Raw genomic sequence first — 25,148 nt, 5'->3', positions numbered from 1 at the left:
AACTTGCTGCTTCTTCCAGCTTGGCCTGCAGCAGCAGAATAGCAACTCTGTGCAGAAAACCTTGCTCTTAGCTTCCCACTGATAAAATTAAATACATTCTTATTTTACTGTATTGATTTAGTATAATTAAAATAATGACTTATAATTTGATAAATGCTATTTTTATTATTGTAGTGCCCTGAAGCACCATATGTGCAAAATTGTATTATATTTTACAGAACTGGAGATCTGTAATGTGCTTGTCAGGATGTTGCTTTACTTGCTTAAATTATTTTCACTGTTATAGCAAGTGAATTTCAAGTGTGTGTTTGGAAATGAAATAAATATAATAAGATTCCTTATCAATTAAACAACGAATTTTATAATTCTTAAAAATGGGAGTGATGTTTTCCTGTCACTGGGGATTTTACCTGACAGCCATGACTTTTCAGATATTACAGAGAGTGGCTTGGCAACTACATGGGTAGTTGTGCACTGACATAAGCTCCCTGACAGCCTTAAGTCCCAGAGAGAGGAAGAAGCTAAGCTAGCTTGTAGTGCAGAGGAGACTAAAATAACACACCAGATGAGGAAGATGAGACATTCATCTTTTCTCAGAGCAGGAGGAGAAATCTTCCCCTTGCTCCCAAAGTGCCCCAGTGCAGAAGATATAAGGCTCTGAGGCTGAAGAAGGAGAGGACATGGATGAAGGTTACAGCCTAAAAAAAGGAAAACCACGTAAAATTGGTCTAACCAATCACCAGTATTTGAAACAGTGCCACCTAAACAATGGTGTGAAGTATTTAGTAACTGAGGCCCCTTTGATGAAATGCAGTGAAACACCTATTTGCCACCTCTCTGAAGAGGTTTCCTGCCTGGTAGGAGCCTGAATTTTCAATATCAAGAAGATATTCTGGTGCCTCGTAAAGTCAGAGGACTACTGCCCATTCCTACTCTTTCAAGTTGGTTTGCATGAAGCTGCAGTGAGGAGAGTATGAAAATATTTTCAAGGGACATAAATTCTTTTTTGATATGTTGAAGGAATTGGGAATGCAGGTGGTGTGGTCTTCTCCTTTATCTTCTTGCTTGGAGAGTGGGACACAGGGAGGAAAACAGGCCATATGAAGCATGGCCTGTATGGATAATGCCACTCTCAGCTTTCAGTTCTTTAATCTCAGATGCACCTTTGAGAGATGAGGATGATGTAAGATGAGATGCAACTGGCCAGGTGGAGCAGTGGTGTTGTGGGCAGCAAGCTGGCTGGAAAGCAATACAGTGAGCTTTAGCATAGTAACCCATTGCAGTGGAGTTTTAACCTTCCTGCCAATATTCATTACATTTTGTTACCGTGTGACAAATGGCAGCAAAGTAGCAGTCTGTCAAAATGCTGTCTGACATGGCAGTGGAAATGAGGCAGTGGTGTGTCACTGAGTTCCTCCATACAGAAAGAATTGCACACATTGGCATTCATTAATGCTTGTTGAACGTTTTCAGAGACCAAACAGTGGATGTGAGCTCAGAGAGACAGTGGGTGGTAATTTCTGCAGTGACAACAGAGATGTGAAAGACAAGCCATGTGCAGATAGCTGTGCACTGCTGTCACACCACAAAATGGGGATTGTCAGCTAATGATGGTAACCGTTAAAAAATGGTGTTTTGTAGCTAAGAATTTGTTCTATCAATTAGTGTTACTCTGCTCTTCCTGTCTGTTGTAGCTTCCATGGAAATAAATAGGAAACGTTACTGCTGGAGTGACCTATGTAGAAGTCCATGGGGCCTGATGGAACAGGATGACCATAGAATTACAGCCCTCTACCTTGAACAGCTCCAGGGATGGGGCAACCACAGCCTTTCTGGGCGGCTAGTGTCAGCACCTCATCACCTTCTGAGTAAAGGGTTTCCTCCTAGTGTTTAACCTACATTTCTCCTCCTTTATTTTAAAACCTTTCTACCTTGTCATAATGTTATCAGACTGCATAAAAAGCCAGTCACCTTCCTGTTTATAAGCTCCTCTCAAATACTCCTCCAGGCTGAACAAACGCAGGTACATCAACCTCTCTGCACAGGAGAGGTGCTCCAGCCCTCTGATAATCTGGATGTGCTCCAAGAGCTTCACATCATTCTTGTGTTGGGGTCCCAGACCTGGATGCAGTACCCCAAGTGAGGCCTCATGAGAACAGAGCAGAGGGGAACAATCACCCCACTCACCCTGCTGGCCACCCCTCTTCTGATGCAATCCAGAATGCTTTTGGCCTTCCGGGCTGCAAGTGCACACTATTGGCTCACATTAAGTTTTTTATCTATCAGAACCATTAAGTCCTTCTCAACAGGGCTACTCTCAAAGTGTTCTCTCAGTCTGTATACATACTCTCAACCCAAGTGCAAAACTTTGCTTTGTTGAACCTCATCAGGCTCACATTGGGCCCACCTTTTGAGTTTATTCCTTCTGCCTTATCATCTGCACCTCTCAACTTGCTGAGGATTCACTTGATCCCATCATCTTATCACCAGTCTCCACTTGGACATAGAGCCACTGATCACAACCCTCTGGCTGCAACCTTTCAGGATCTTCAAAAGCCAGCTGGATATGAGCACACTGCTGTGGGTGTCCCTGCTGGTGCAAGGGTTGGAATAGATGAACCCAGTGGTTCCTTGCAATCCAAACCATCCTGTGATTCTGTGTGAATGTAGCTACTTCTGTTACCAGAGATGTTCTGTGATCCAGTTTTTTGAGGTGTGAGACCTGTGTTGGTATCATAATGACCCCATAGCAGAAAATGCATAGTTTAATTGAGCTGTTTTACACTTTTTCAGTGTTTATGTTATAATTGGTATGAGTGCATTGCTGCAGTTGCCACAACAAATAGCATACTTCCTTGGGATTTTTGTGCATGTGTATCTTAAAGAATAATTTTGTTCTTGGCATTTAATGCCGGCGTCTATAAGAAATTACAGAGCTGCCTTTGTTAGAATTAAGTTATGCCATTGTCAGGAGAGCTAGCTTTTCCTAACTGCTGTTAGGTTAAGTGTAAAATAGTTCTATTTTTTAAATAACGCTTGTCAGCCGTACATGTGAAAATACATTATTAAGATGTAAGTAATGCTCATCAACTTCACTTTCCTCGCTATTTGGAACAAGTTCAAAGCACCTTTGAGAAGTTGGTAAAGCTGCCTGTAGAGCTTTGAGCTTGCCTTGTACAGCCTATCTAGGCTGCAAAGTGCGAGTCAAAGTGCATGGGCAGACAGCCCATACAGATGGATAGCTGGTACTGCTCTCCTGCTGCAGATCTGCAGAAAACATCTGGCATTAGTATCTAGTTCACTCAGCCAATAAGTACAGAAATACTTTTTTGTTCTTTTTTTTTTGTTGTTCTCTTCTTTTTTTTTTTTCTTTTTTCAAAAAGGGTACCTGAGCTGGATGGCCAGAGTCAGTGATACAGTATTGGTTGTGGTCAGTGATGTAAGTCCTGTGGAGAGCTGGGCAGTAAGGTGTCCTGGGCAGGTCATCCCTGGGACCAGTACTGTTCCATGTCTGTGAGTGACCTGGTCAGTCACCTAGCCTCACTGAGTTTGCAGATAATCCACAACTGGACTGAGTGCTGGACACTTTTAGAGTGTATGATTGCTATTCAGGGGAATAGCAAGAGGGAACAGGCTGGAAGAAAGGGTCTGGCAGAAGCCTCTTGATGTTCAGACAGTATGAATGGAAAGTCCCACACCTTGGGCAGAATGATGCCATGCACAGGCTGGGCATCTACAAACTAGAAAGTAGCTTTGCAGAAAAAACACCTGAAGTCCTGGAAGAATAAAACCAGAATGTGAATCAGGAAGGTGTCCTTGCTGTTAAGAAACCAAGCACATGTTGGGCTGCATTAACAAGAGTATAGCCAGTGGGTCAACAGAAGTGTTTCTTCTCTATTCAGTACCTACGAGACTGCCTTTTATGTGCTGTGACCAGTTTTTGCACCCATACAGGAAAGACAGTGGCACATTAAATGGCCACCAAGATACTTAGCAGACTGGAGCACATCTTGCACAAGGAGAAGCTGAGAGAACTGGATTTGTTCAGACTTAGATAGCTAAGGAGGTAATGTTACTGACTGCTGTCGTCAGCCGCCTAATGAGCATGTATAGAGAGCCAGGCTATTAGTGGAAATGGTGTGCAGTGAAGAAAAAAAAGCCAAGAGGCAGTGAATGCAAGGTGGAGAAAGGGAATTCAAATTAGATTTTGAGGAAGTGCAGTGAGTGTAGTCAAAAAGTGGAACAGGCTCTTCATAGTAGGGGTTATTTCTCTGTCTTTGGAGATGCTTAGAATGCGACTAAGTCCTGACCAGCCTGTGTGATGATGGCCCTGCTGTGAACATGGGGTTACACCAGGTAACTCCCAGAGGTCCTTTTAAATAAGAGTCACTCTTGTGACTGATGATAAGACCGGTAAGAGGAAAGTGTCACTGGCTTCTTAAGAGTGAACTGGTTTGGAAATTAGGAATGAAACCTGAAATGTGCTGTTTAGGGAAAAGATTTTTTGCAACTTTCTTTCTGTCAGTTTTCACATGAGAGCGTTTTTTTTTTCTCCCAACATACAAGCCATTTGAGGTTATAAAACTGGTAGAATTTACAGCTCTTAATCTTTTAATGCAAACCAATACTGTCAAATACTTGTGTATACTGCACTTGCAGACTAATAAGCAATCCTTTTACCGACATCTGGCGCTTTTCCCAGATAGGCTGCCCTTATTTCAAGCCCCATGTTGTGTGGCAAAGTAGGGCTCTTGAAGTACTTCTGTATGCACAGCGGGATAGGTAAAAAGTTCTTTTTAGAAGGGGTAGTGAAAAGAAGTCGCACACATGCAAGGGGAAGTTCAGCTCCTTCTGAGAGCAGTCACAAGTTCTTTATTGAGATTGTATTGTGGTGGCTGTTACCCATTAATTGTTCTCTGTCTGTTGTCATTCATTCATTTCTCAACGTATTTTTTTTCTTTTTTTGTGGGTTATAGAACCACAATGATACCTTTCTTGGTAAACAATTTGAGATAATAGGGCTTTCTATGCATCTTACTTTCTATTTAAAAAATGACATTATTTGATCCTTCAGTGAAACCTTGAAATTCTGAATAGAACTGTCTTGCTGAATGAATGTTCTGATATGACAACAAATTATGGAGCTGTTAATGACGGGTTGATTTCTAACTGAATGCTTTGCCATTCTTGAGGTATTCTTCACCACGTTTCACAACTTTCTAAACACTTCATCTGTGGTTTTGATATTTTTGTGTGCACATGTAATGAATAAATCATTAGTGATCCATAAAAGCTTTGAAGCAATTGAAGACTGAAGGAGGGAAGGAAGCTTGCTCGGATCTGACATTCCAGGATTTTGGCTGTAGCTTTCCATTTACTCAAAACTTTGATTTCTGTCTACTGAGGCCAACTTGCGGAAACTTTAGGACTTGCCTTAAAGTAGAATTTTCAATGTATATAGTTGCTACAGCTGGAAAGTGTAATGTTATAGAACAAACACAGGCAAGAAATATGGAATATGAAAGAGATTTCAGTTCTTATTTTATGCAGTCTAAGGTTTATTGATCAACAGGAGGCTAATCAAACTGAAATGGAACCCCTCAACACCGGTTGTTGAAGTGTTGAGAGCACAACTCCATCTGTATGAACTTATGTCAGTCTTTCTATCACTGTAAATCACTGTGCATGTATATATCTATGCAGTACTCCAGAAATAATTAACCCTACCCTATTAACAAGTGTAGTAGCATTCTATAAGGAGTCGTTCTTTAGAAAAGCATACTTGTAGTGTAGTCAGCATGCTGATCTTGTGAGTTCAGTTATTTTCTCCAGCAACTTCAGATGACTGATGTTTTGCAGTGATAAAGGCATATCTCTTGTTCCAGATACGCTATTTAAAGTAAGCAAACTTCTCACTGTGACGTGGTTTTGGTCTCCAGCCAAAGAGAAGACAGAAGCAGCCTACTCTAACTCCTGGATGGGCAAACAACTCCTTTTAAAAGTGCTGCTTTACAGAGCACTTCTTGGACACTTTTTCTAAAGAGTTTTCAGTTAATGTATAGCAAAGTGTGTACTTTATGTGTGTATCAAATCCACAGCGTGCCTTTTTCTGGCATGGCTTCTGTTATTTATTGTCTTATGTGTTAGACTGTGTGTATATACATTCATATATAATGTTACAGATACGAAAAACTATTTCCATATTTTAGGGCTGAGTTCTGTTACTTACATTTCATTTTCATTCAAAAAAGGTGTAGAACAGTTGTCCCTTTCCTAGCTGGTCAGTTCTGGGATGAATAGCCAATCTCTTCAGTGTTGTAGTTCAGTGATGGTACGATCTTCAGTCTCATTTCAAGCAAACAACTGTTCTTTTTTTTCCTCAAAAATGTTATGCTCTAGGTTTATTTTTTTATAGTCCAGGAAGTATTTGTACTCAGAAGTGCTTATTCTGAGGGTTTGTTTGTTTGGTTTTTCCCTTCTATGTATCAGAGTTAACTTGTTCTAAAGTAGTTCCATACTCCACTTTTGCAGTTCAGCCTGAAGGCCAGGTTTCTAAGGGGCTATCCCACATTGAGCCAACTCGTGCAGCTTGGCTCAGTCTGCTTTATGCACATGAGCATTGCATAAGAAAGAATGTGGCTGTGATGTGCATTTGTGTAACGTTTCATACAGTGAGTCCCATTTTGAATCTTTCGATCAGCTAGATCACAACTCCTTAAATGGCTCAGTCTAGTGGAAGTAATTCCACCTTCAGGCTCTGGGTTGTAGCCCAGGCTGCGTAACACCTCGCTGCTGTTTGATGTTCTGTTTGAACACGCCGGAGCACACCTGTGTGTGTTTGAACACGCCATGCTCTTCTCACGGTGTTGAAATAATGGATACTTAGGTTAAACTGTAACACTCTGAATGAAAGTAGAATTAAAATTGTTGGGCTTTCCGTGCTCCGTAGGGCAGCAGTTCCTTTTGCTTTGGTTTTGGTCTCTGTAGTCCCAGTTAATTGATTTGATTTCAGAGCTTTCGTCCAACTGAAGCAGTTGATTGTTGGTGTTCTTAGCTGCAGCAAGAAGGGCCTGAGCCTCAGAGTATGAGAACTGAAATCCTGCATACTCATTTAGCAGTATGTGGTATGTTCTCTTCATCATTGCTCTTGGCCCTTGTTACTATCAGTGTATTCTTTTTAACCCATGTATATATAAAGCATGATACAGGAACGTACCAGTCAAGCCCCTGTTACAATTAAAACTGCAGAGATGCAAGCGACAGCAGTAGGGTTACACATGCAAAGGGTGGAATAAAGGACTGAATACAGCCCAGTTGAGAAGACATGTTGTCTTTACTAGCACAACTGCAGAGTCAGCTTCAGGAGGAAATGCAGGTACTTTTGCAGATCAATCTTTCTATTGATAAAATTTATATAGAGTTTTAACTGAGTGCTGTGGGGAAGGGCTGCAGTTTCATTTAATTACACGTAGCAGTAGCTACAGCTCACTGAAAATCTTTCTTCCTTCAAATCTTGGCCAGCATTGGATACCTTGCTGTAGATTTACATCCTGGTTTAGACCCTCAAATTTGAGTCTTTTGATCTATTTCTAAAATGCTAATTAATTTACTTCTGGACTGGTGTTTTGAATCAGGGGGGACCTGAGCTAGTTCGAATTAACAAATGTTGCCTCCAAGTGAGATTGCCCCATGCAGTGCATATGATTCTCTCATGCAAAGTGAAGGCCTCCAGCTGTGCTTGGTTGTGGCTTAAGTCTCTAGACAAAATTTATCAGTCGTAAATGTGACCTTGTAGCTATATAGATAAAAGCTTGTTCTGTTAAAGCACTGTCAGTCCTACAAGTGTAGTTTCATAATCTCTCCTGTTCTGGAGGAGGATAGAAAGGTTGGTTCCCAGCTTGAAGGATGACTTCTAGGATGCACCCAGAGAAATTTGCTGTCACTGCCGTGTTGTATTATAGCAAATAATAGTGAAAGTAAGGAGCGGGGGCAGAAGGAGGGAAGGGAACTTGTTGTTCTTCTGTCTGATCTGCATCCTTACAGGGGACTGCTGACATTTTCATGCAGCCGCTCTGCAGCCCTTGGAAGGAACTTAGAACTTTATACTCCGAAGTGCCACTTCTGAGTTTCCCAGAATTTGTATCCTACACGTAATTTCCATTTTCATGCAGTTTTAGTCGAGAGTGACTTCATAGGGTTGTGGCTTTTCGCGCAGACGAAGGTTGTGTGTGGCGTTATCTGCACCCATCAGGGCGTGCAGTCAGCAGATAGCTGTCACAGTGTGGAGCGCAGCGCGTCCTCTCGTCTGCCGTTTTCAGTCGGATAGCAGGGACTGTGAAGAACAGCTTCTATTCTTTACCCATGCCTCAAGCCCGTGCGCTGTGGGGAGAAAGGAAAAATGACTGCTAGGATTTTGCAGGAAAATAGCATTCTCAAAAGCTTGTTTTGTGAGAGGGTATGCTTTTTAAATGCCTCTTTTTTTTTCTCTTTCTGATATGTTGTGTGAGAACTTGAATTTTGCAACTGTTTTCTCTAGTTAACTCACTGAAAAACCCTCCTTTATTTCTGAAATGATTAGTTTTGTCCTAGCCAGAGGAGGTTGGTACAAGGAGTTAGGTAATGTATTGAATCCACTGTCATAGCTACTGCTCTGTGTGTTGCTTTTCAAAACAAAAATTTGGATTAACACTTAGAGATTCCCTTCATTTGTAAGCTGTTAACGTGTTGTTTTTTCTTTTTGTTTTACTAATCAAAAATGGAGTCTGTAATGCACTTTCTAAACATTTTCCAACAATGTTAATTCTCAGATTTTGCAGGAAATTAATGAAGGTCCTATTAGAGAACTAGAATAAAAATTCAGCTACTGGTTGCTGTTCATCAGATTTCCTCCTTGGGATTTTGGTGTGTCCATGTTTCCATCACTATGTGCTGGTAACAAAAACAAAACCATGCCCCATTGCATTACTCTTAATCCACTCATTTTAGAGTTACATTTTTCTCCCCGTGCTGATGTTATCAGTAGAAGCAGCCGGTGCTGCTGGTACATCATGGAGCCTGGTTTCCTTGGGCAGGCTAGAAGACAGTCTTGTAGTTGATGTTCAGTTAATAGGCAGCATCCTCTGAATCAATTAATGAGATACCTGAAAGGTTTTTGTTTTGTAGAATTTGTTGAAGCGCGGAACACTGCTATGTTTGTTTTTCTCCAGACAATTTTCTTCTCACAAGTTTGTATTCAGCAAGGTTCTGTTCCTGTGATGATGTGCGGTCATAAAAAAGAGGGCCACGAAATGCACAGCTTGCTGTATTGATCAATGTCTGATCAGTGGTGTTCCAGATGTTAGAAAAAGTGCATTAAACAAACAAGCAGTAAAACCCTTCCGTCTCAAAATCATCACCTGCTTACCTTTCTTCTACATGGTGCTCTCAGGGCTGCTGTCCTGCTGCCATTGCAGGCTGGCTCACCTGAAAGACGACAGCAGTTGTATCAGCATAATTGTAGCTGCCATACTTTCAATGGTAAACCTTCATTTTTGGAGTAGATGTTTTAGTAGTAAGGTTTCAGTTACATTTTTTGTCAAGCATTTAATGGTTTTGAACATAGGCCATATCAAGCGTTCGGATAGATCCCTGACAGCTCAACAGAACTGAGCTGTGTGCCTACACGGATTGTTGATTTGAAGCCTGAATTGCTAAATATTGATTATTCCTATAAAGTAATGGTGATGATGTGCCCAGTGGGGTATTGAATATCCGCCTCTACTGAAGGAGCACGAGGGGAGGTAGGCCTCACGAGCTAAGCTTTCATCTGCAGCCTTAGTAACACAGATCCTCAGCCAGGTATATAGAAAAACAAGGCAGCGGCAGCAGCAGTCTGCCTCTTTTGAGCTTATGGTCACACAGACAGGTGACCGTAGCCACATGTTTTCTTTCAGGCTATGGGTTTTCTGTCCTCGGTTCTTTTTATTGTTAGTGCTCCGTGTCGCTGTAAGCCATAACCTCAGCTTTGATGGTGAAGTTTAACTTTTTCTTGTTCTTTTCCATTCCCTGCTCCGCTCGCAGAAATAAGTAGGTGCTTTTAAACAGAAGGTTGTCTGTGTGCCAGGCAGTTACTGGAACTCATTTTTTGATCCTACACTTTTTCAGCAGCTCCTTTAAGACAGCTCTTAAATGTTTGCCTGCTGCATGAAAGTTTTTTAGAGACTGTGAAGTTATAACTGGCACTGCAGCCCAAAGGGTCCAAGGTGTTTGTCAATAAGAAGGTAGCAAACAGAATTTGAGGTTACAGTAACACAGAAAGAGAATGGTGTTACTTGGAGTGCTTTTTCCATATTACTTAAAATCTGTGGCCTAAAGAAAATTGGAAAATTCCAGTGCTGTATGAAGTACACTAAACTCCCCAAATGCATCGTGTGCATGTTAGTGAAACTGAAAAACCTGTGGGGCTTTTCCTTGCTGGAGTGTGGAGCTGGAAAGTGTGCTTTGACATTTTATAGAGAAACAGTAAAGAGCAACAGCTGACTTGCTTCAGCAATACTAAACAGAGTGCATAAAACACTGTTCAGTATGATGGAGAATGCCTCCAGTTTTGTTAAAATGGGACTATACTTGTTAATGTATAAATTGCACTTGGCAATAGCCTGAGGATGGTGTTACTGAGCGCTCATCCATTCTAGTCTCCATCCACCAAGGAGGAGAGTGAGTTCATGAAACCAGGAAGATGTTCTAATTTCTATCTGTAGAAAAGGTACACAGAACCTTTGCTATTTAGAGGAGTCTTCAATCAGGAGAGGTAACGCAATTCAAAATACTTTTGTCTGAATTGAAGCAATTCTTTTGTAAATGTTTCTTTGCACTTTGCTTGGCAGTATCTGGTAAAAATGTGAGCATAAATCTTACCTGAGCTGTTGCACCTCACGGTGGAAGGAGAATTCTGAAAGACGTGACAACAAAGCCAGCTCGGCTCTAATCTTTTTAAATTGTACTCACAAAGAACTTTGATTTGTGCATCATTTAAATAAATAGCTTAGTACAAGTATGAGCTTCAGTTATTACAGCCAACATAGCGAGTCGAAATATTTTCTTTTCCTTCCCTTTACCCCCCACTCTGAATATGGCACATATTTCTGTGCATTTAAAGTTGATATTTTGAAACTCCCCAAATCCATTTTCATCCATCTAAATTAAAGTTATGTTGTAAAAGATCATGGATTGAATGTGTTGGATGTTTCCCATTTCTAAAGTACACATCCCATTTCTCTGGCCTTCTCCCTCCTGTCACATCATCTTTTTACACTAATTGTCTTAAAATTTCCCTGACTGAAAAAAAAAAAAAGATTATATTCCAAGTGAACTGAAAACTTGATCTTAAGTGTCTTTTTAAGCAGGTGAAGATAATTAGTTAATCAAAGAGTGGTTCACCATAGAAACAGCTCAGGCAGTAGAATATATGCAGTAAATTAACCATTTAATGGTACTTTCATTTTGGTACAGTACACAGCAACAAGATGATAGCTTGACAAAATAGCAACTGCACATATTTTTCTTTCATTTAATTTTCTTGAAAAGAATATTCTTGGGTAGAAAATGTTCTCCCTGGAAAGTAGTTTATATTACAGAGTTTGTCACAAAAAAATATTTGGCTGGGTACAGTAGGCTAGAAATTAACTTAGTGATCTGTGTAATAAATGATGGTTTTGATTTGATATGACACTTCTAGTCTCTTACAAGTGGCATAACTACAGGGAATAGAATAATCTCTTCCCCTTGTGAAGACAAACGTCATATCAAACCAAAGCGTCTCATTTAAATTACTACTTCCCTTTTTTGCCATATGAAATGATTCATGAGACTTCATTAAATAATAGTACAAGCCAATTAAAAGGATGCTTTGGCCGAAATGCCTTGAAGGAATTTTTAGTATCAGACATAGTTAATTTACATAGGGTACCACTAAAAGAGGCCTGATCCAAATGAAGAACTTTTACTTTTTGCAGTAAGTTTCACAGTCATGGCCACACTGAACTAGAAGGTGCTTTTCTGATCTCAGTTAGGCTGAAACCTTCAATGCAAATGAAGCCTGATGATCAGAGGAATCTGCTGTCTTGACTTCTTTTCTTGTGAGGAAGAGGTATAGAATATATTTGGATCCTACAGAACTTGGAAGTGCTCATATTGGTTTTATTCATGTTTTGGCAGAGAGAAGGAGCAAGAAAGGGAAGAACAGTTAATGGAAGACAAGAAAAGGAAGAAGGAGGATAAGAAAAAGAAGGAATCTGCTCAGAAGGTAGGTGTTGATATTTGAGTTCTTCTATCCAACTGGAGCATAAATACTATTGGGGATGGTAAAATATTAAATTACTTGTATTTGAGAATAAAAAACCTCTTCTTGCCTAAGTTATAGTAATGTTTCATTAAAGATTTTCTGCATTATTTGTCTTGAACTTCAGTTTTTAGTAAACTTTAATATTTTTTTCTCTTTGGTTTTGTCAGGCAAAGAAAAAGTAATCTGTTTTGTGATAAGAAATATTTAATTAATGTTCCTGAATATGGGCACTCAGTATGTGCATTTTGCAGCATTTGGAAGTATTTGGGGATGGGAACGCTACAAATTCTTTAAAAAGGTTATGTGAAATATTTCTGTTGAAGTTGCTTTTACTGTTTGCTACGTATGGTTTACGTTTTACGTTTTCTCTGCCCAGTAACACTTTTGTTGAAGTGGAGATTCTTGAAGAATCACTGAGAATTGTTTATGCTCAACAGATGAGTTTGAACACTTGGTTTGTTCAGAAATGCTCTCTTTTGTTAAAAATGTAGTAGATCATTCTAGGAATTAACCTGAAGTGTGAACTCAACATCTCTTGCAACTTTATATGTGCTTTTTACTTAAGTCCTCTCCGTCTTGTTTTGGGCATCCCAGTCCAAGATGGTTGTAAGGATCCTTGAGTGGAATCAGCAAAGGGCCCCAGAGGTAATGGAAGGACTGGAGTACCTGACAGATGAAGGGAGGCTGAGTGAGCTGGAACTGCTCAACCTGGAGAAAAGGAGGGACAGGGGAGCATGTGTAGATGTTTGGTGGGAGGGAATAAAGAAGATGCAGCCAGGCTCTTCTCCATGGTGCACAAGACAGGACGTGAGGAGGGGAGCACAAACTGAAATAAAAGAAATTCTACTTAATCATAAGGGGATATTTTTGTGAGCGTGTGTGTGAATGGGCAACCACTAGAACAGGTTTGCTGGAGAAGTTGTGGTTCTTTGGAGATGCTCAGAAGCAAGTTGGACGTGGCCCCGAGCAACTTGGGTTTGGTAATTTGCTTTGAGCTGGGAGACCCACAGGTTGAGGGAGAACCACTACAGACTGCTGCATCTCCAGAGGCTGTGCTTCCCAACCTCAACAGTAATGTGAGATCGAAAGCAGAGTGCTTTACTTTCAGTAGTCCTTGTTTTTCAGTTACTTTAGATTCTACGTCTTACTGTTCTCCTGTTAGGTTATGTAGCTTTGTGTTAAGAACAACTGATACTGATTTTGCAGTGTCAGTTAAATTTTAGTTCATCAGGAGCTTTTAAGTCTGGTTTGTTTGTTTGTTTTTTCACCAATTTAAGTGTATCACTTTAAAATTGGTGCAGATAAACCTAGTATAATTCTGTTGTCCTTAGTCCAGTGTCATGATGATGCATCCCCAATAATACTGCAGAAAATCAGTAGCTGCAGAATAAGGTTTCTTCAGCATCTGTCTTTTTTCCTTCAGTGTTGCTGCTTTTTTTTGTTCAAGTAGAAAATAAAAATAGATGATGTGTTTTCAGCCATGTAAGAACCAGGAAAGACAAAGGCCTGTAAGTAAAGAGTAGTGATTTAGGGATTATATGCTAATACTCCACACAACAAAAACTTGGAAAGGTTGTACTGATAGTGTTGATAACAGTGCTGAGTGTGTTTACAGAGGAATCAGTACTTTGAATACAAAGGAGATTTGCCAGCTTTCCTGTGTGGTCCCTCATCTACTAAGTTATTTGCTGTGATTGCACGTTAAGATACTTTGCCAAAATCTGGGAAGAGGTAAACACTGAAAATAAATTAATCTCCTGGAGACCAAGTGTAAGAGTAATACTTGAAGACAGCTGGGAATATAGGCAGAACGTAAACGTGTCCATTCTTAGGGATTGCAGTGATGGTCACCAAAAAAACAGCAATGATTTGGGGGGTAGCTCTTTCAGATAGGGTTTATATAACATGAAACAGCTGTTTCTGTCTTGATCTTCAGAAACTTAACAAAAGAAAAAGATGAAAATCACCAAAGGTTATGCAAGCAGATTCATAGACTGAATTCCTGTGGCTTGTGTCCCAGGGGCTGTTTGGTAGCTTGTCAGAAGGCTGAGATTGGCCCCGTCCTGCCAGTGCTCACAGGTTTCCCACAGAGAGATGACGGCTGTAAGTCTGAGACAGGCAGTCACTTTCTCAGCTTCTGTATTCTGGATCTGAAAAATCACAAAACCAGATAGTTTTGACTGTGGATGTAACATAGGCAAAAGTATTTTTTTAATCTAAGACAGCTGTGGTTATAATTTAGGTGAAGTGGTGTTCTTCCAAGTAGACAAGTTATTTACAGAACGTGTTTACTCTTACTATAGGAAACCTATCAGCACTACAGCATTGGTTTCATGAATTCTTTTATTCCATTTCACCTTCCTTTAGTAACGGAGGGTTACAGTCACTTAAGTGCTTAACAGAATTTTAGCTGCTCGAGAGGCAGATATGGCTTCACACACGTGGGATGTTTCCTAAAAGAAATGAAAACTGACATCTGGCACAGTACGGACACATTTTTGGTATGGGTGCATTGTTGATTTCTTAGAAGAGTTGCATAAATCTGAAGTTAGGATGTTTGAGTTTGGTTTATATTTTTGTGAATACTTCTCTTTGCATATTGCACTCTTCACCTTTGTGAAGTAAATGATGCCGCAGCAATTCAGGACAGTTTGTCTTTTTATTCTTTACCATACAAAAGTGTTCTGGTTTGGTTGGCTTAAACAATAAACTGCTTTTTACTTGTGCTTTCATTATTCTATACTGTCCCTGTGTGCTTTCCAGAATTATGGACTAGCTCAGCAATTTCTTTTTCAGAACAGGTATCATAGAGCCTGACACATGATGATCTTTAGAGTTTTTCCATTGTTGTGTAGTGGAACTCATGATCGACAGGATCAAAACATGCCACAATTCACATGATTCCAGAGAATATGCCAGTGATATGTTTGTGTCTACTGTAGCTTGAAATCTGCTATGCTGTAAGAATGTAGAAGTACAGCAAAAAAACGCATTGAGTGCATTGGCCAGCATGATGGCTCACTTCAGTAATCAACTGCTTGCATTCAAGTGATGTTGAAGCCTGGTGCTTTATAGGTATTTCTGGTACTTTTTGTAATTGAAACAACGAATCTCCTGTCACCCTGGGGAAGATGCTATGGGAAAAGTGAAAGGGAAGGTGGCAGAGACAGATTGGTACTCTCACATACAGCGGCCTTGTGGGAATTCTGTTGCTAGCCCCAACAATCTGCTGTAGGTATAGTTGCATAGGGGGTAGGATTTATTACACTTTAACTGCAATATTTAATGTGCACAGTCTGAAGAAACTGTAATGGTATATAGCTGAGGTTTATTTGTGCTTCACGAATTAACGTTGAGCTTATTCATGCTTCACGAGTAGGTGTTTGGCAAGTGGAAGGGGGTGAGTACTAACAATCAAGAATACAGTAATCACTGTTTATGCCAGATAATTTTGTATGAGGCAAAGGTATTCCAGAAACTGTGTTGTTCTTAACAATTTATATATAAGACATAAATAGTTCTGATGCTTGCAGTTCATCAGCTGATTATTTTCTTTCAGCTTATACCGATTTTATGCTTATAAATTCATGATGTAGTGCAGCCTGCTGAATGTTTGTTTTGAGGTTCTTACAACTGTATTTACATTCTTGCTCTTACTTTGCAGGTCACAGATCAAAAAACCAAAGGTAAGAGTCTTTGTTTAATCCTAAAGAGTGTTTTTATTGACTTGAGCCCAAACTTGGTTTTGATCAAAGCTGTTAGAGAAGGGAGTTGTGATTCGAGATGAAGTACTCAAAATGAGCATTCGGAAGAGAGAAGAAGCTAAGAGGATTAAAATGGAGAAACTAAAACTACCCATTTCGTCAGCACCAGAATACTAGAAGTGAAAATGGTGGCTGTAGATAAAATAGGCCAGCTAGAATATTTAGCCCAACTTTCAAATTTACAAAGGTTTTAGATGAGTAACTGAAAACAGAAACCTACTGTATAAATGGAATGGAAGACAGGGAAAGTACTGCATGTGGTGATGTACCGAAACGAGTGAAAAAGACTTGTTTCTGCAAAATTAATTAAGAGATAATGAAGTCCAAGCACCTAAAAGTCAAAAAGATGAGGCAGAACTGAAGAATGAACAGCCTGAATGTTTGGCTTATTTAGCCGGTATGTATATCAGTTTTCTGAAAATTGCGTGAGGAAGTTGCCATTAAAAAGAAATGGCAGAGAAGAGCTAAGGTAGTACTTGATTTTACAGCTGACAATACCTTTTTTTTTGTTGTTTAGGAGCAATGAAACCTATATAGAGAAGTCAGAAAATGCTCATCAAAACAATATGTGGGGGATAATGCATTCACAGCTCCCAGAGAGAGACTCCCTGGTGCTGATCTCTCTTTTGTAAGAGCAAAAGTTTTGCTGATAATGCTCACTTTGGTGAGAAGGGGTTGCTGAGCATGCTTTTCTCGTATTAGTCTCCAGCAGAGGCTATAGCAAATGTATTAAATTTTCCTCTTTGGATTCTGTTAGTGAATTATTACAGGTATGTGACTAAGGTAATGCCTGATTTTCTTTTGCAGTATTTCAAAAAGCGCAGGGAGAGTATTAGTAAGGGGACACAACCCCCCCCACCCCCAGTTTTGGACAGTATTACTTTCTCAAGGATTTGTCTGCATTTTTACTTTTCTCTGTGGCACAGTAGCCTTCAGGAGCAGCTTGTCCTTGCTTATAGGGGCATCTGGTGACCAGGTGGTAAACTTTAGGCATGCCCAGTACAAACGCTGTAGGTAGGACTGCTTTTTGAATAAGAGTCAAATATTACTGCCTTATTTCAGAGCATATTAGAGCTCTTGGACTTGTTAATTCTCAATTGTTGAGGAGGGTCTTTTGCTCTGTGTTCTAGCAGTGGCCAAAGCAAGTGAAACTTAGAATCTGATTTCAGGTCTCCAGTAAGGGTGATGCATAACAATCCTAAAACCAGTTGAAGATGGGGAAGAGAAGGGGAAAAAAAGGTTATGTATTAATGTTCATCTTTTAAAACTTCTCCTGACCTAGGGTGTTATCATTTGCCACCATTACTTTAAAAAAAAATCGATACTTCAGGAGGCTTGCCAAGGGCAGAGTTCCAATTAAATTTTATCTGTATAAGGCTGAAGCTGCATGGTATTTCAGAGAAGAATGGCATTATAAAAGAAAAGAGTTGCAGCGACTTCTTGTAGCTAACGCAGGTTTGAGTGGAAAACTGCCTAACTTTGATTTTTCCTATTTTTCAGTGCCCGAAGTGACGAAACCAAGTTTAAGCCAACCAGTGGCTGCCAGCCCAATTGGCAACTCTCCATCGCCACCAGTCAATGGTGGCAACAATGCCAAAAGGGTGGCAGTGCCGAACGGACAACCGCCAAGCGCCGCCCGCTACATGCCTCGGGAGGTGCCGCCGCGATTCCGTTGCCAGCAGGACCACAAAGTGTTACTGAAACGTGGGCAGCCCCCTCCACCATCCTGTATGCTCCTTGGGGGTGGAGCAGGGCCTCCTCCCCCGACAGCACCAGGAGCAAACCCAAACAACGCACAACCAGTGACAGGAGCACTGCTGCAGAGCGACAGTGGGACTGCAACAGGTGAATAAGGATAATGACGTTACGTACATGTGTGTGCGCGCTCGTAAGAAAAGGGATCACTGAAATTGTGCACTTAAAGAATTCTGGAAAGCTGACTCCTAGTGTTTTAGCGCGAACACTTTTCCTTTCCTGTTAGCAGCACTGTATGCAATTTTTACTACTGTCTGGAACCAGAAAGGTGATTATTTTTTTTAAAGATACACGTGTTTTGAGTTGTTTGAATTGGATACCGTAGGGCTCTTTGGACCTCAAGAAGGTAAATAAAACATAGGGATAAATAGGTAGCATTTAATAGCTGTCGTTGAGTAGTTCTTAGTATCTCCTAAGGTTTCTTTGATGCAGTTCTTCTGTTGTCACTTCTTAATATGACCTAGTAGAGCAGGCATCAGAGTTTTACAGTTAGTTCGTATAAAGTACCAGGTTTGCAAATAACAGGTGTCTGTCACTTCTCATCTGGATAAAATAGCAAGGTGGTCCCTCTGCTCCTGAGTTTTCCTTTTTAGTAATCTTCTTGAATTTCTCCTTCTGTAAGCCTTTTCATAATAGTTTTCCCTAAAATACATCCTAGATACTTAAAAAAATTTAACAAGCATTTTTCTTTTGCTTTTCTGAACACTTTGAATTATGGCCAGTATGTTTATTTTAAGTTTGTTTTGTGAGAACGGGAAAATTACTAACTGTTATTCATTATTTTTTTTTTTTTTTTAGTAGCTTGAGGGATTGCAGTAACAGTAATATTTCCTTCTTAACTTACAATAATAGAAAAAGAAAAGTCCACTTGGGACATCTAAAGAAAAGCTTAGTTGATCTGAGAATTCAAGGACAACTTCATTTCTAACAATCAGGATTTAAAATAAAGTCAAAAAAAGGAAAAATGCTACCATAATGTCTGTTTTGAAAACCCCAACAGAGTGGATTATTTTACCCATCACTGAGAGCATAAACTTCTGAGTTCTCCGCAGTCCACGAAAAGATGAACTCTGAGCTGATTTGAAACTCTGGAATGTAGTAAGCTAGCTGAGGTGGTTTTGTTTCTATTTTAAAAGTTCCTAGGAAAATGAATAATTTAGTTTGTTTTGCCTCTTCCACACTTGAATTCCTTTGTAGTGAATCGCTGTTTGACAGATTTTTTGTCTTACTGTCTCTCATGTTCTCTGTTTAATGGTGGGCAAGTTTTAAGCTAAAACAGAAAAACATTAGCTAATTGGTTTAGAAATGTATCAGTTAGAGATGGCTGTTTCTGATAAACACACCTGAAAGAGGAATGGTGAGGAAATAAGCACCACAAAAAACAACAGCCCGAAGTTTTCACACCTGAGGTATAAAATCCTAGCATTATGTCAGCATTAATGTACCTTCACAGTGATAGGCTGACAAAGGACACATTGTGGTAGTGAAACATTCTAAAATTACATGAGATTTCTCATTTCTTCCAACAACAATTTTTTTTTTTTGATTGAACTTCATTAAGACCAATTTGAAGTATTTTAGACACTTCTTAAGTTCTGCGTAATTATTATGTGTTCAACAGCTATTATTTAGTTTTTAGACTGACCTCAAGTTTTATGAATTCTGGTATTTCAGCTTTAACTCAATTACTGAGATTATGTTATATGGTTGTATTTTATTGATTGTGGCAACATTTATGGCCACAGTCTTATGCAAGTCTGGAGTGTTGCCAAGAAAGATCTGCGCCCTTCAGACTTGCCTCACCCTATCCGAACACACTTCTGCACCATAACACAGTATCTGGGCCAAGGAGCTGACTTGGATTAAAATTAACCCAAGTTGGTGTTTAAAGCTCATTTCAGTCTGGATAATTTCCCAGTTGAGCTCACTGACTGTCAGTAGCAACACGGATGATAGCACATGGGAGTAGGTGTGGCAGAGGACTGGAAATGAGCAGCTGTTTAAGAGGAAGGTTAGTGCTACACTTAAAAGGCTTCAGGAAATTGTTTATGGAAGCATGATGTTGCCGTGCCTCTCCTGTCACTAATTCCTTCTGGGATCCTGGCTGTTTACAAATTGGGTGTCAGATTTGGACTTAATTTTGTCAAGCAGCCATGTATTATGATGAACTCATCACACACACACACACACGCACACATGCACACACACATGCACACAAACACATGCAAAAAGGCAGATTCCCAAAGGGGAAAATAATTTAGGTAATTCTCGTTGTTAAATTCACCAAATGGCTGTAGGTGGTGTTGATGAATTCTTCAATTGCCAGTAACTGATCCATTTTTTAAAAATTATTATTTTGCTGTCCTATAGCAGTACAGCTTCTATACAAAACAAAGGAAAACAAACAGAACTGAACAACTACAGCAAGAGCAATTATTAGTACAGAAGGTCAAGACCTAATCCTTCTTCACATGTATGTTTTCCTGCCAGAATTGAAATGCAGTGTAAGCTGGCAAAACTCTAATCTCCTGAAAGATGACTTCTGTTTACCAAGCTTACTACTGTCTTGTAGCAATGCTGTCAGTTAGAGGGTTGTATATCATTTTTCTACTACGAGTCATGTTCAGAACACGCAAGACATTTTTTGAAAACAAAGCTTAAATTCTATTGGTTAACATCTTTCAATCATCATAGTATCCTCCAGGAATCACCAGATGGTCTCTCACACTGAAACTGAATCTTTGTTTCAGGACTCCATTTCAGTACTTTCACTTATTTCAGTTCCTTATTTTCATCCTTAAAAGTAAATGTTTTGAATTGAAAAAAAGAAAAGAGTGAGGAGGGAAGGATGAGGTTACTCACTGTAGAAAGGATGGAATCACACTTCCTTGCTCTTCTTAAGTTTGCAGTTGACATTAAAATAACAGAAGGAGCAGAATGAGCATGGGAATTGCATGATTTTTTGGATTTTGGTGGACTAGGGTTAATGGATGAAGACAGTCTTCAGTTCATCAGATTTGAAAGCTTCCGTTATAACTAATCATGATCAGAAATGTCAGTCTTCACTCTTGAGTACATAACACACGTACTTTAAAAAATCAACTGTTTTTATAAGTCATTATAACTGTATTAGTGTTCAGTGTGAGTTTGTAGAACAGAGAGTGTTCGGTCTTCATTACAGAGAATTTGTGGGCAGTTTCAGATGTGTAGAAAAGTAAATGGCACTATGTAGAGAGCAACGTAGAAGTAGAAATGAAATGAAATTATTTAGATGAGCAAAGGTAACTTTGGGTGGAAGGGGAAACCTTGTCTGACTTTTTAAATTGATATGAGAACTATCTGTACATGTGCAAACATTATGCTGTTAGCACTGACATAGGCTTCATTGTGGAATTGTGTGTTAATTTGTGTGCTTTAAAACTGTATACAAATACCTTGACATTGTGGTCCTATTCCTAGTCATTTCTCCTGTCATTTTCTTTCACTGACTCTAAGAGTTATTGGACTTGGAGATTGCCCTATACAATGCAATGTTAGCAAAAGCTATCATATCAAGAAGTGGACAGTTTGCTGATGAGTTTGTGAATACAGTTGACTTAGTTAAAGGGCTGTTGGAACTGTCACAGATGAGAGGTGAGACTTGGCAAATGTGGAGTAGATCAGGTAAAAGAGAGGAGGAAATGTTTGATATCTTGTTAACTTTTGTCTAGTGGTGGAGAGATTGATTCAGTTTCTCACAAAACCACAAACTGTGATTTATGTGGTAAAGAAGTGATAGAAATGTGGGATAATTACATGCTGAATACAGCTTGCATGCTACTACATAGAAATTATAATTTGTGTAGGTTTGACTCTTTTGGTTTACTCTTTTCAGCATAGCTTTGGGAAAGAAAACTCTTTGTAAGGGTGTAAAGAAACTTCTACTAGCAAAATCAACTTAAAAAAGATCTGAAGTTAAAGGATATGCTTCTTCAGCCTTATATTCCTTTTATGTTTTTCATCTTTTACTTTTCTGTCTGTCAGAAATACTCGCGTATTGAATTAGTCGCTTTGTTGAATCAGTCATAGAATCATGGAGTATCCTTAGTTGGAAGTGACCCATAAGGATCGCTGAGTCCAACTCCTGGCTTCACACAGGATCACCCAAAAATCAGACCATATGCTTCTTGAACTCCATCATGTAATTGTCAGTCTCCTACTTGACTATGCAAACATGCATACATAAAAGTGTGTGCACATATATATTCTTGTTCTGTGCATAGTATGATTTTTATCTGTTTTTGAGAAGTCTACAACTAGTGCCAGAAGTGACCATACGGGTTCATTTTAGTGAGTTATAATCATTGTGTTGAACTTGAATCAGCTGGACTGTAAGCCACAGAGAGGCTTAATCATGAATTTAGGTGCCCACAAACTGCTTCTGGGGAATTTCTTAAAACACATTTTAAATCTGTATTTTTAATGGTCTTATCTAGCCTCTTGTTCTTCCTAAGCAACTTTGTTGCATTGCATGAGAAAAGGATTAATATATTAATTGAATCAATAGTCAGTGGTGTCAAAAATGTGATGTTCAGTGTTTCTAGAGAGTGTTGAATATTAATGGCCTTTTGGGGTCCTCTTTATGCTTTTTTTTCTTTCTAGATTCAACAATTGGAGGTGCTGCTGCTTCAAATTATGCAAATTCCACTTGGGGTCCTGGAGCCTCCTCCAACAGCGGCACCAACGCCAACCCAACTCACATCTGGGACAAGGTGATTGTAGACGGGTCTGACATGGAAGAGTGGCCTTGTATCGCCAGCAAAGATGCTGAGTCTTCTTCCGAAAACACCACCGATAACAACAGTGCCTCGAACCCTGGCTTGGAGAAGAACACTCTGCCAGGAAGCACCACTAGTAACAAAGGAAAAGGAAGCCAGTGCCAGTCTGGAAGCGCTGGAAATGAATGTAATCTTGGGGCCTGGAAATCTGATCCCAAGGCTAAATCTGTTCAATCTTCCAACCCTGCTGCCGAGAGTAACAATGGACTAAGTAATTGGAGGAACTTGACTGGACAAGATAGAATTGGTTCTGGTTCTGGCTTCAGCAACTTTAACCCAAATAGCAACCCGTCTGCTTGGCCAGCACTGGTCCAAGAGGGCAATTCTAGGAAAGGGACTTCGGAATCTGATAGTGGTAGCTCCAATGCACAGATTAGCACAGTAGGTCAGACCTCTAGGGAACAGCAGTCAAAGATGGAAAATGCGGGTGTTAACTTTGTCTCTGGCAGAGAACAGGCTCAAATTCATAACACTGATGGACCAAAAAACGGAAACACTAACTCCTTGAACTTAAGTTCACCAAACCCTATGGAGAATAAGGGAATGCCCTTTGAAATGGGCTTGGGGAACCCTTCCAGGAGCACTGACACCCCTTCACAAAGCACTGGAGAAAGAAAGACTGGGAGTGTTGGGTCTTGGGGTACAGCTAGGGGGTCTTCTGGAACTGACACAGTCTCTGGACAGAGCAATTCTGGAAACCATGGGAACAATGGAAAGGATAGGGAGGACTCCTGGAAAGGAGCTTCTGTTCAAAAACCTAATGGGTCAAGAAGCGATTCTTGGGATAACAATAACCGGTCTACGGGTGGTGGGTCTTGGAACTTTGGCCCTCAGCATGCAAATGAAAGCAAATGGGGTGAAGGGAACAAATTAACATCTGGGGTCTCTCAGGGAGAATGGAAACAGCTGTCTGGGTCTGATGAACTGAAGATTGGAGAATGGAGTGGTCCAAACCAACCAAATTCTAGCACTGGAGCATGGGACAATCAAAAAGGCCACCCTCTTCCTGAAAACCAAGGCAATTCCCAGGCTCCCTGTTGGGGAAGATCTTCCAGCTCTGCAGGAAGTGAGGTTGGAGGTCAAAGCACTGGAAGCAACCACAAAGCAGGAAGTAGTGACAGTCACAATTCTGGACGCCGATCATATAGGCCTACACATCCTGATTGCCAGGCAGTCTTGCAGACTTTGCTGAGCAGGACTGATTTGGACCCCCGAGTGCTTTCAAACACTGGCTGGGGCCAAACACAAATTAAGCAAGATACCGTATGGGATATTGAAGAGATGCCACGGCCTGAGGGGAAGTCTGATAAAGGAACTGAGGGGTGGGAGAGCTCTGCCACACAGACAAAGAACTCAGGGGGCTGGGGCGATGTACCCAGCCAAAGCAATCAAATCAAGTCTGGATGGGGTGAGCTCTCAACCCCAACAGAGTGGAAGGACCCCAAAAATACTGGAGGATGGAATGACTATAAGAACCCCAATTCGTCTAATTGGGGAGGGGGAAGACAAGAAGAGAAATCATCATCTTCTTGGAATGACAGCTCTAGTAAGGATCAGGGGTGGGGTGGACGACAGCCTAATCAAGGATGGTCTTCTGGAAAGAACGGTTGGGGAGAGGAAGTTGACCAAGCAAAAAACAGCAACTGGGAAAGTGCAGGAAATAAGCCAGCATCTGGTTGGGGTGAAGGTGGGCAAAATGAGATTGGAACTTGGGGTAATGGTGCAAATACAGGCTCTGCTTCAAAGGGTGGTTGGGACGATTGTAAAAGAAATTCAACGTGGAACGAGACGGGTCGACAGCCCAACTCCTGGAACAAGCAGCAGCAACAGCAACAGCAGCAGCAGCAGGAGACTTCTGGTTCCTGGGGTCCACCGCCACAAACTCCAAGTAATGGGCGACCTCCAAACCCAAACTGGAACAGCGGACCACAACCAGCTGCCCCCAAAGACGAGGAGCCTAGTGGCTGGGAAGAACCTTCTCCACAGTCAATCAGTCGGAAAATGGATATTGATGATGGCACTTCAGCGTGGGGAGATCCTAGCAGTTATAACTACAAGAATGTGAACCTGTGGGACAAGAACTCACAAGGAGGACAGGCCCCACGGGAACAGAGCCTGCCTACTCCAATGACTAGCAAATCACAAACATCAGGTACTCATTCCTTTCTTCAGCAAATTTCTATGATCGTAACCCTTATGCATAAGAGAGACGCTTGTAGCCTAGAGCTGATAGCATTATTTCATAATGAAAAACCATTTCTTACTTGAATGTTTGGTCCTGAATTCAAGTGTCATTAATTTGAATCAGACAGTCCTCTGCTTATTGTGCCTTTGATCTGAACACCGGTCAGCTTGCCAGTAAAAAAAAAAAAAAAGTGTTAGCTGGCAAGTATTCTATCTGAGAAGGGTTGAATTCTTACAGAACTTTTATTTAATTACTAGAGAAACAGGGAAAAATTCTGTATTTGTTTTGAGTCAAAAACTGTTTGC

The 25,148-nt window shown here is 40.4% G+C and overlaps 1 protein-coding gene across 12 annotated transcripts in view; it reads left to right on the top strand.

Moving 5' to 3' along the window:
* The window catches only part of TNRC6B (trinucleotide repeat containing adaptor 6B), a 136,383-nt gene that overhangs the window by 71,274 nt on the left and 39,961 nt on the right, over nucleotides 1-25,148 (top strand). For 11 of the 12 annotated variants that reach the window (XM_031600217.2, XM_031600218.2, XM_031600224.2 and 8 more), the window contains 4 exons: nucleotides 12,196-12,283; nucleotides 15,987-16,008; nucleotides 17,587-17,931; nucleotides 22,483-24,810. In XM_031600217.2, coding sequence (XP_031456077.1) covers nucleotides 12,196-12,283; nucleotides 15,987-16,008; nucleotides 17,587-17,931; nucleotides 22,483-24,810 — 2,783 coding nt within the window. Of the gene's footprint in view, nucleotides 1-7,814; nucleotides 8,456-12,195; nucleotides 12,284-15,986; nucleotides 16,009-17,586; nucleotides 17,932-22,482; nucleotides 24,811-25,148 lie in introns of those variants that run through there. The other variant, XM_031600222.2, reaches the window with a different exon arrangement.

Source organism: Phasianus colchicus, chromosome 1 (assembly GCF_987193195.1).
Source record: "Phasianus colchicus chromosome 1, bPhaCol1.hap1.1, whole genome shotgun sequence".
In the NCBI taxonomy this organism is placed as follows: Eukaryota; Metazoa; Chordata; class Aves; order Galliformes; family Phasianidae; genus Phasianus; species Phasianus colchicus.
Note: the sequence above shows the minus strand (reverse complement) of the source record. Positions and strands in the feature narration are given on the sequence as shown.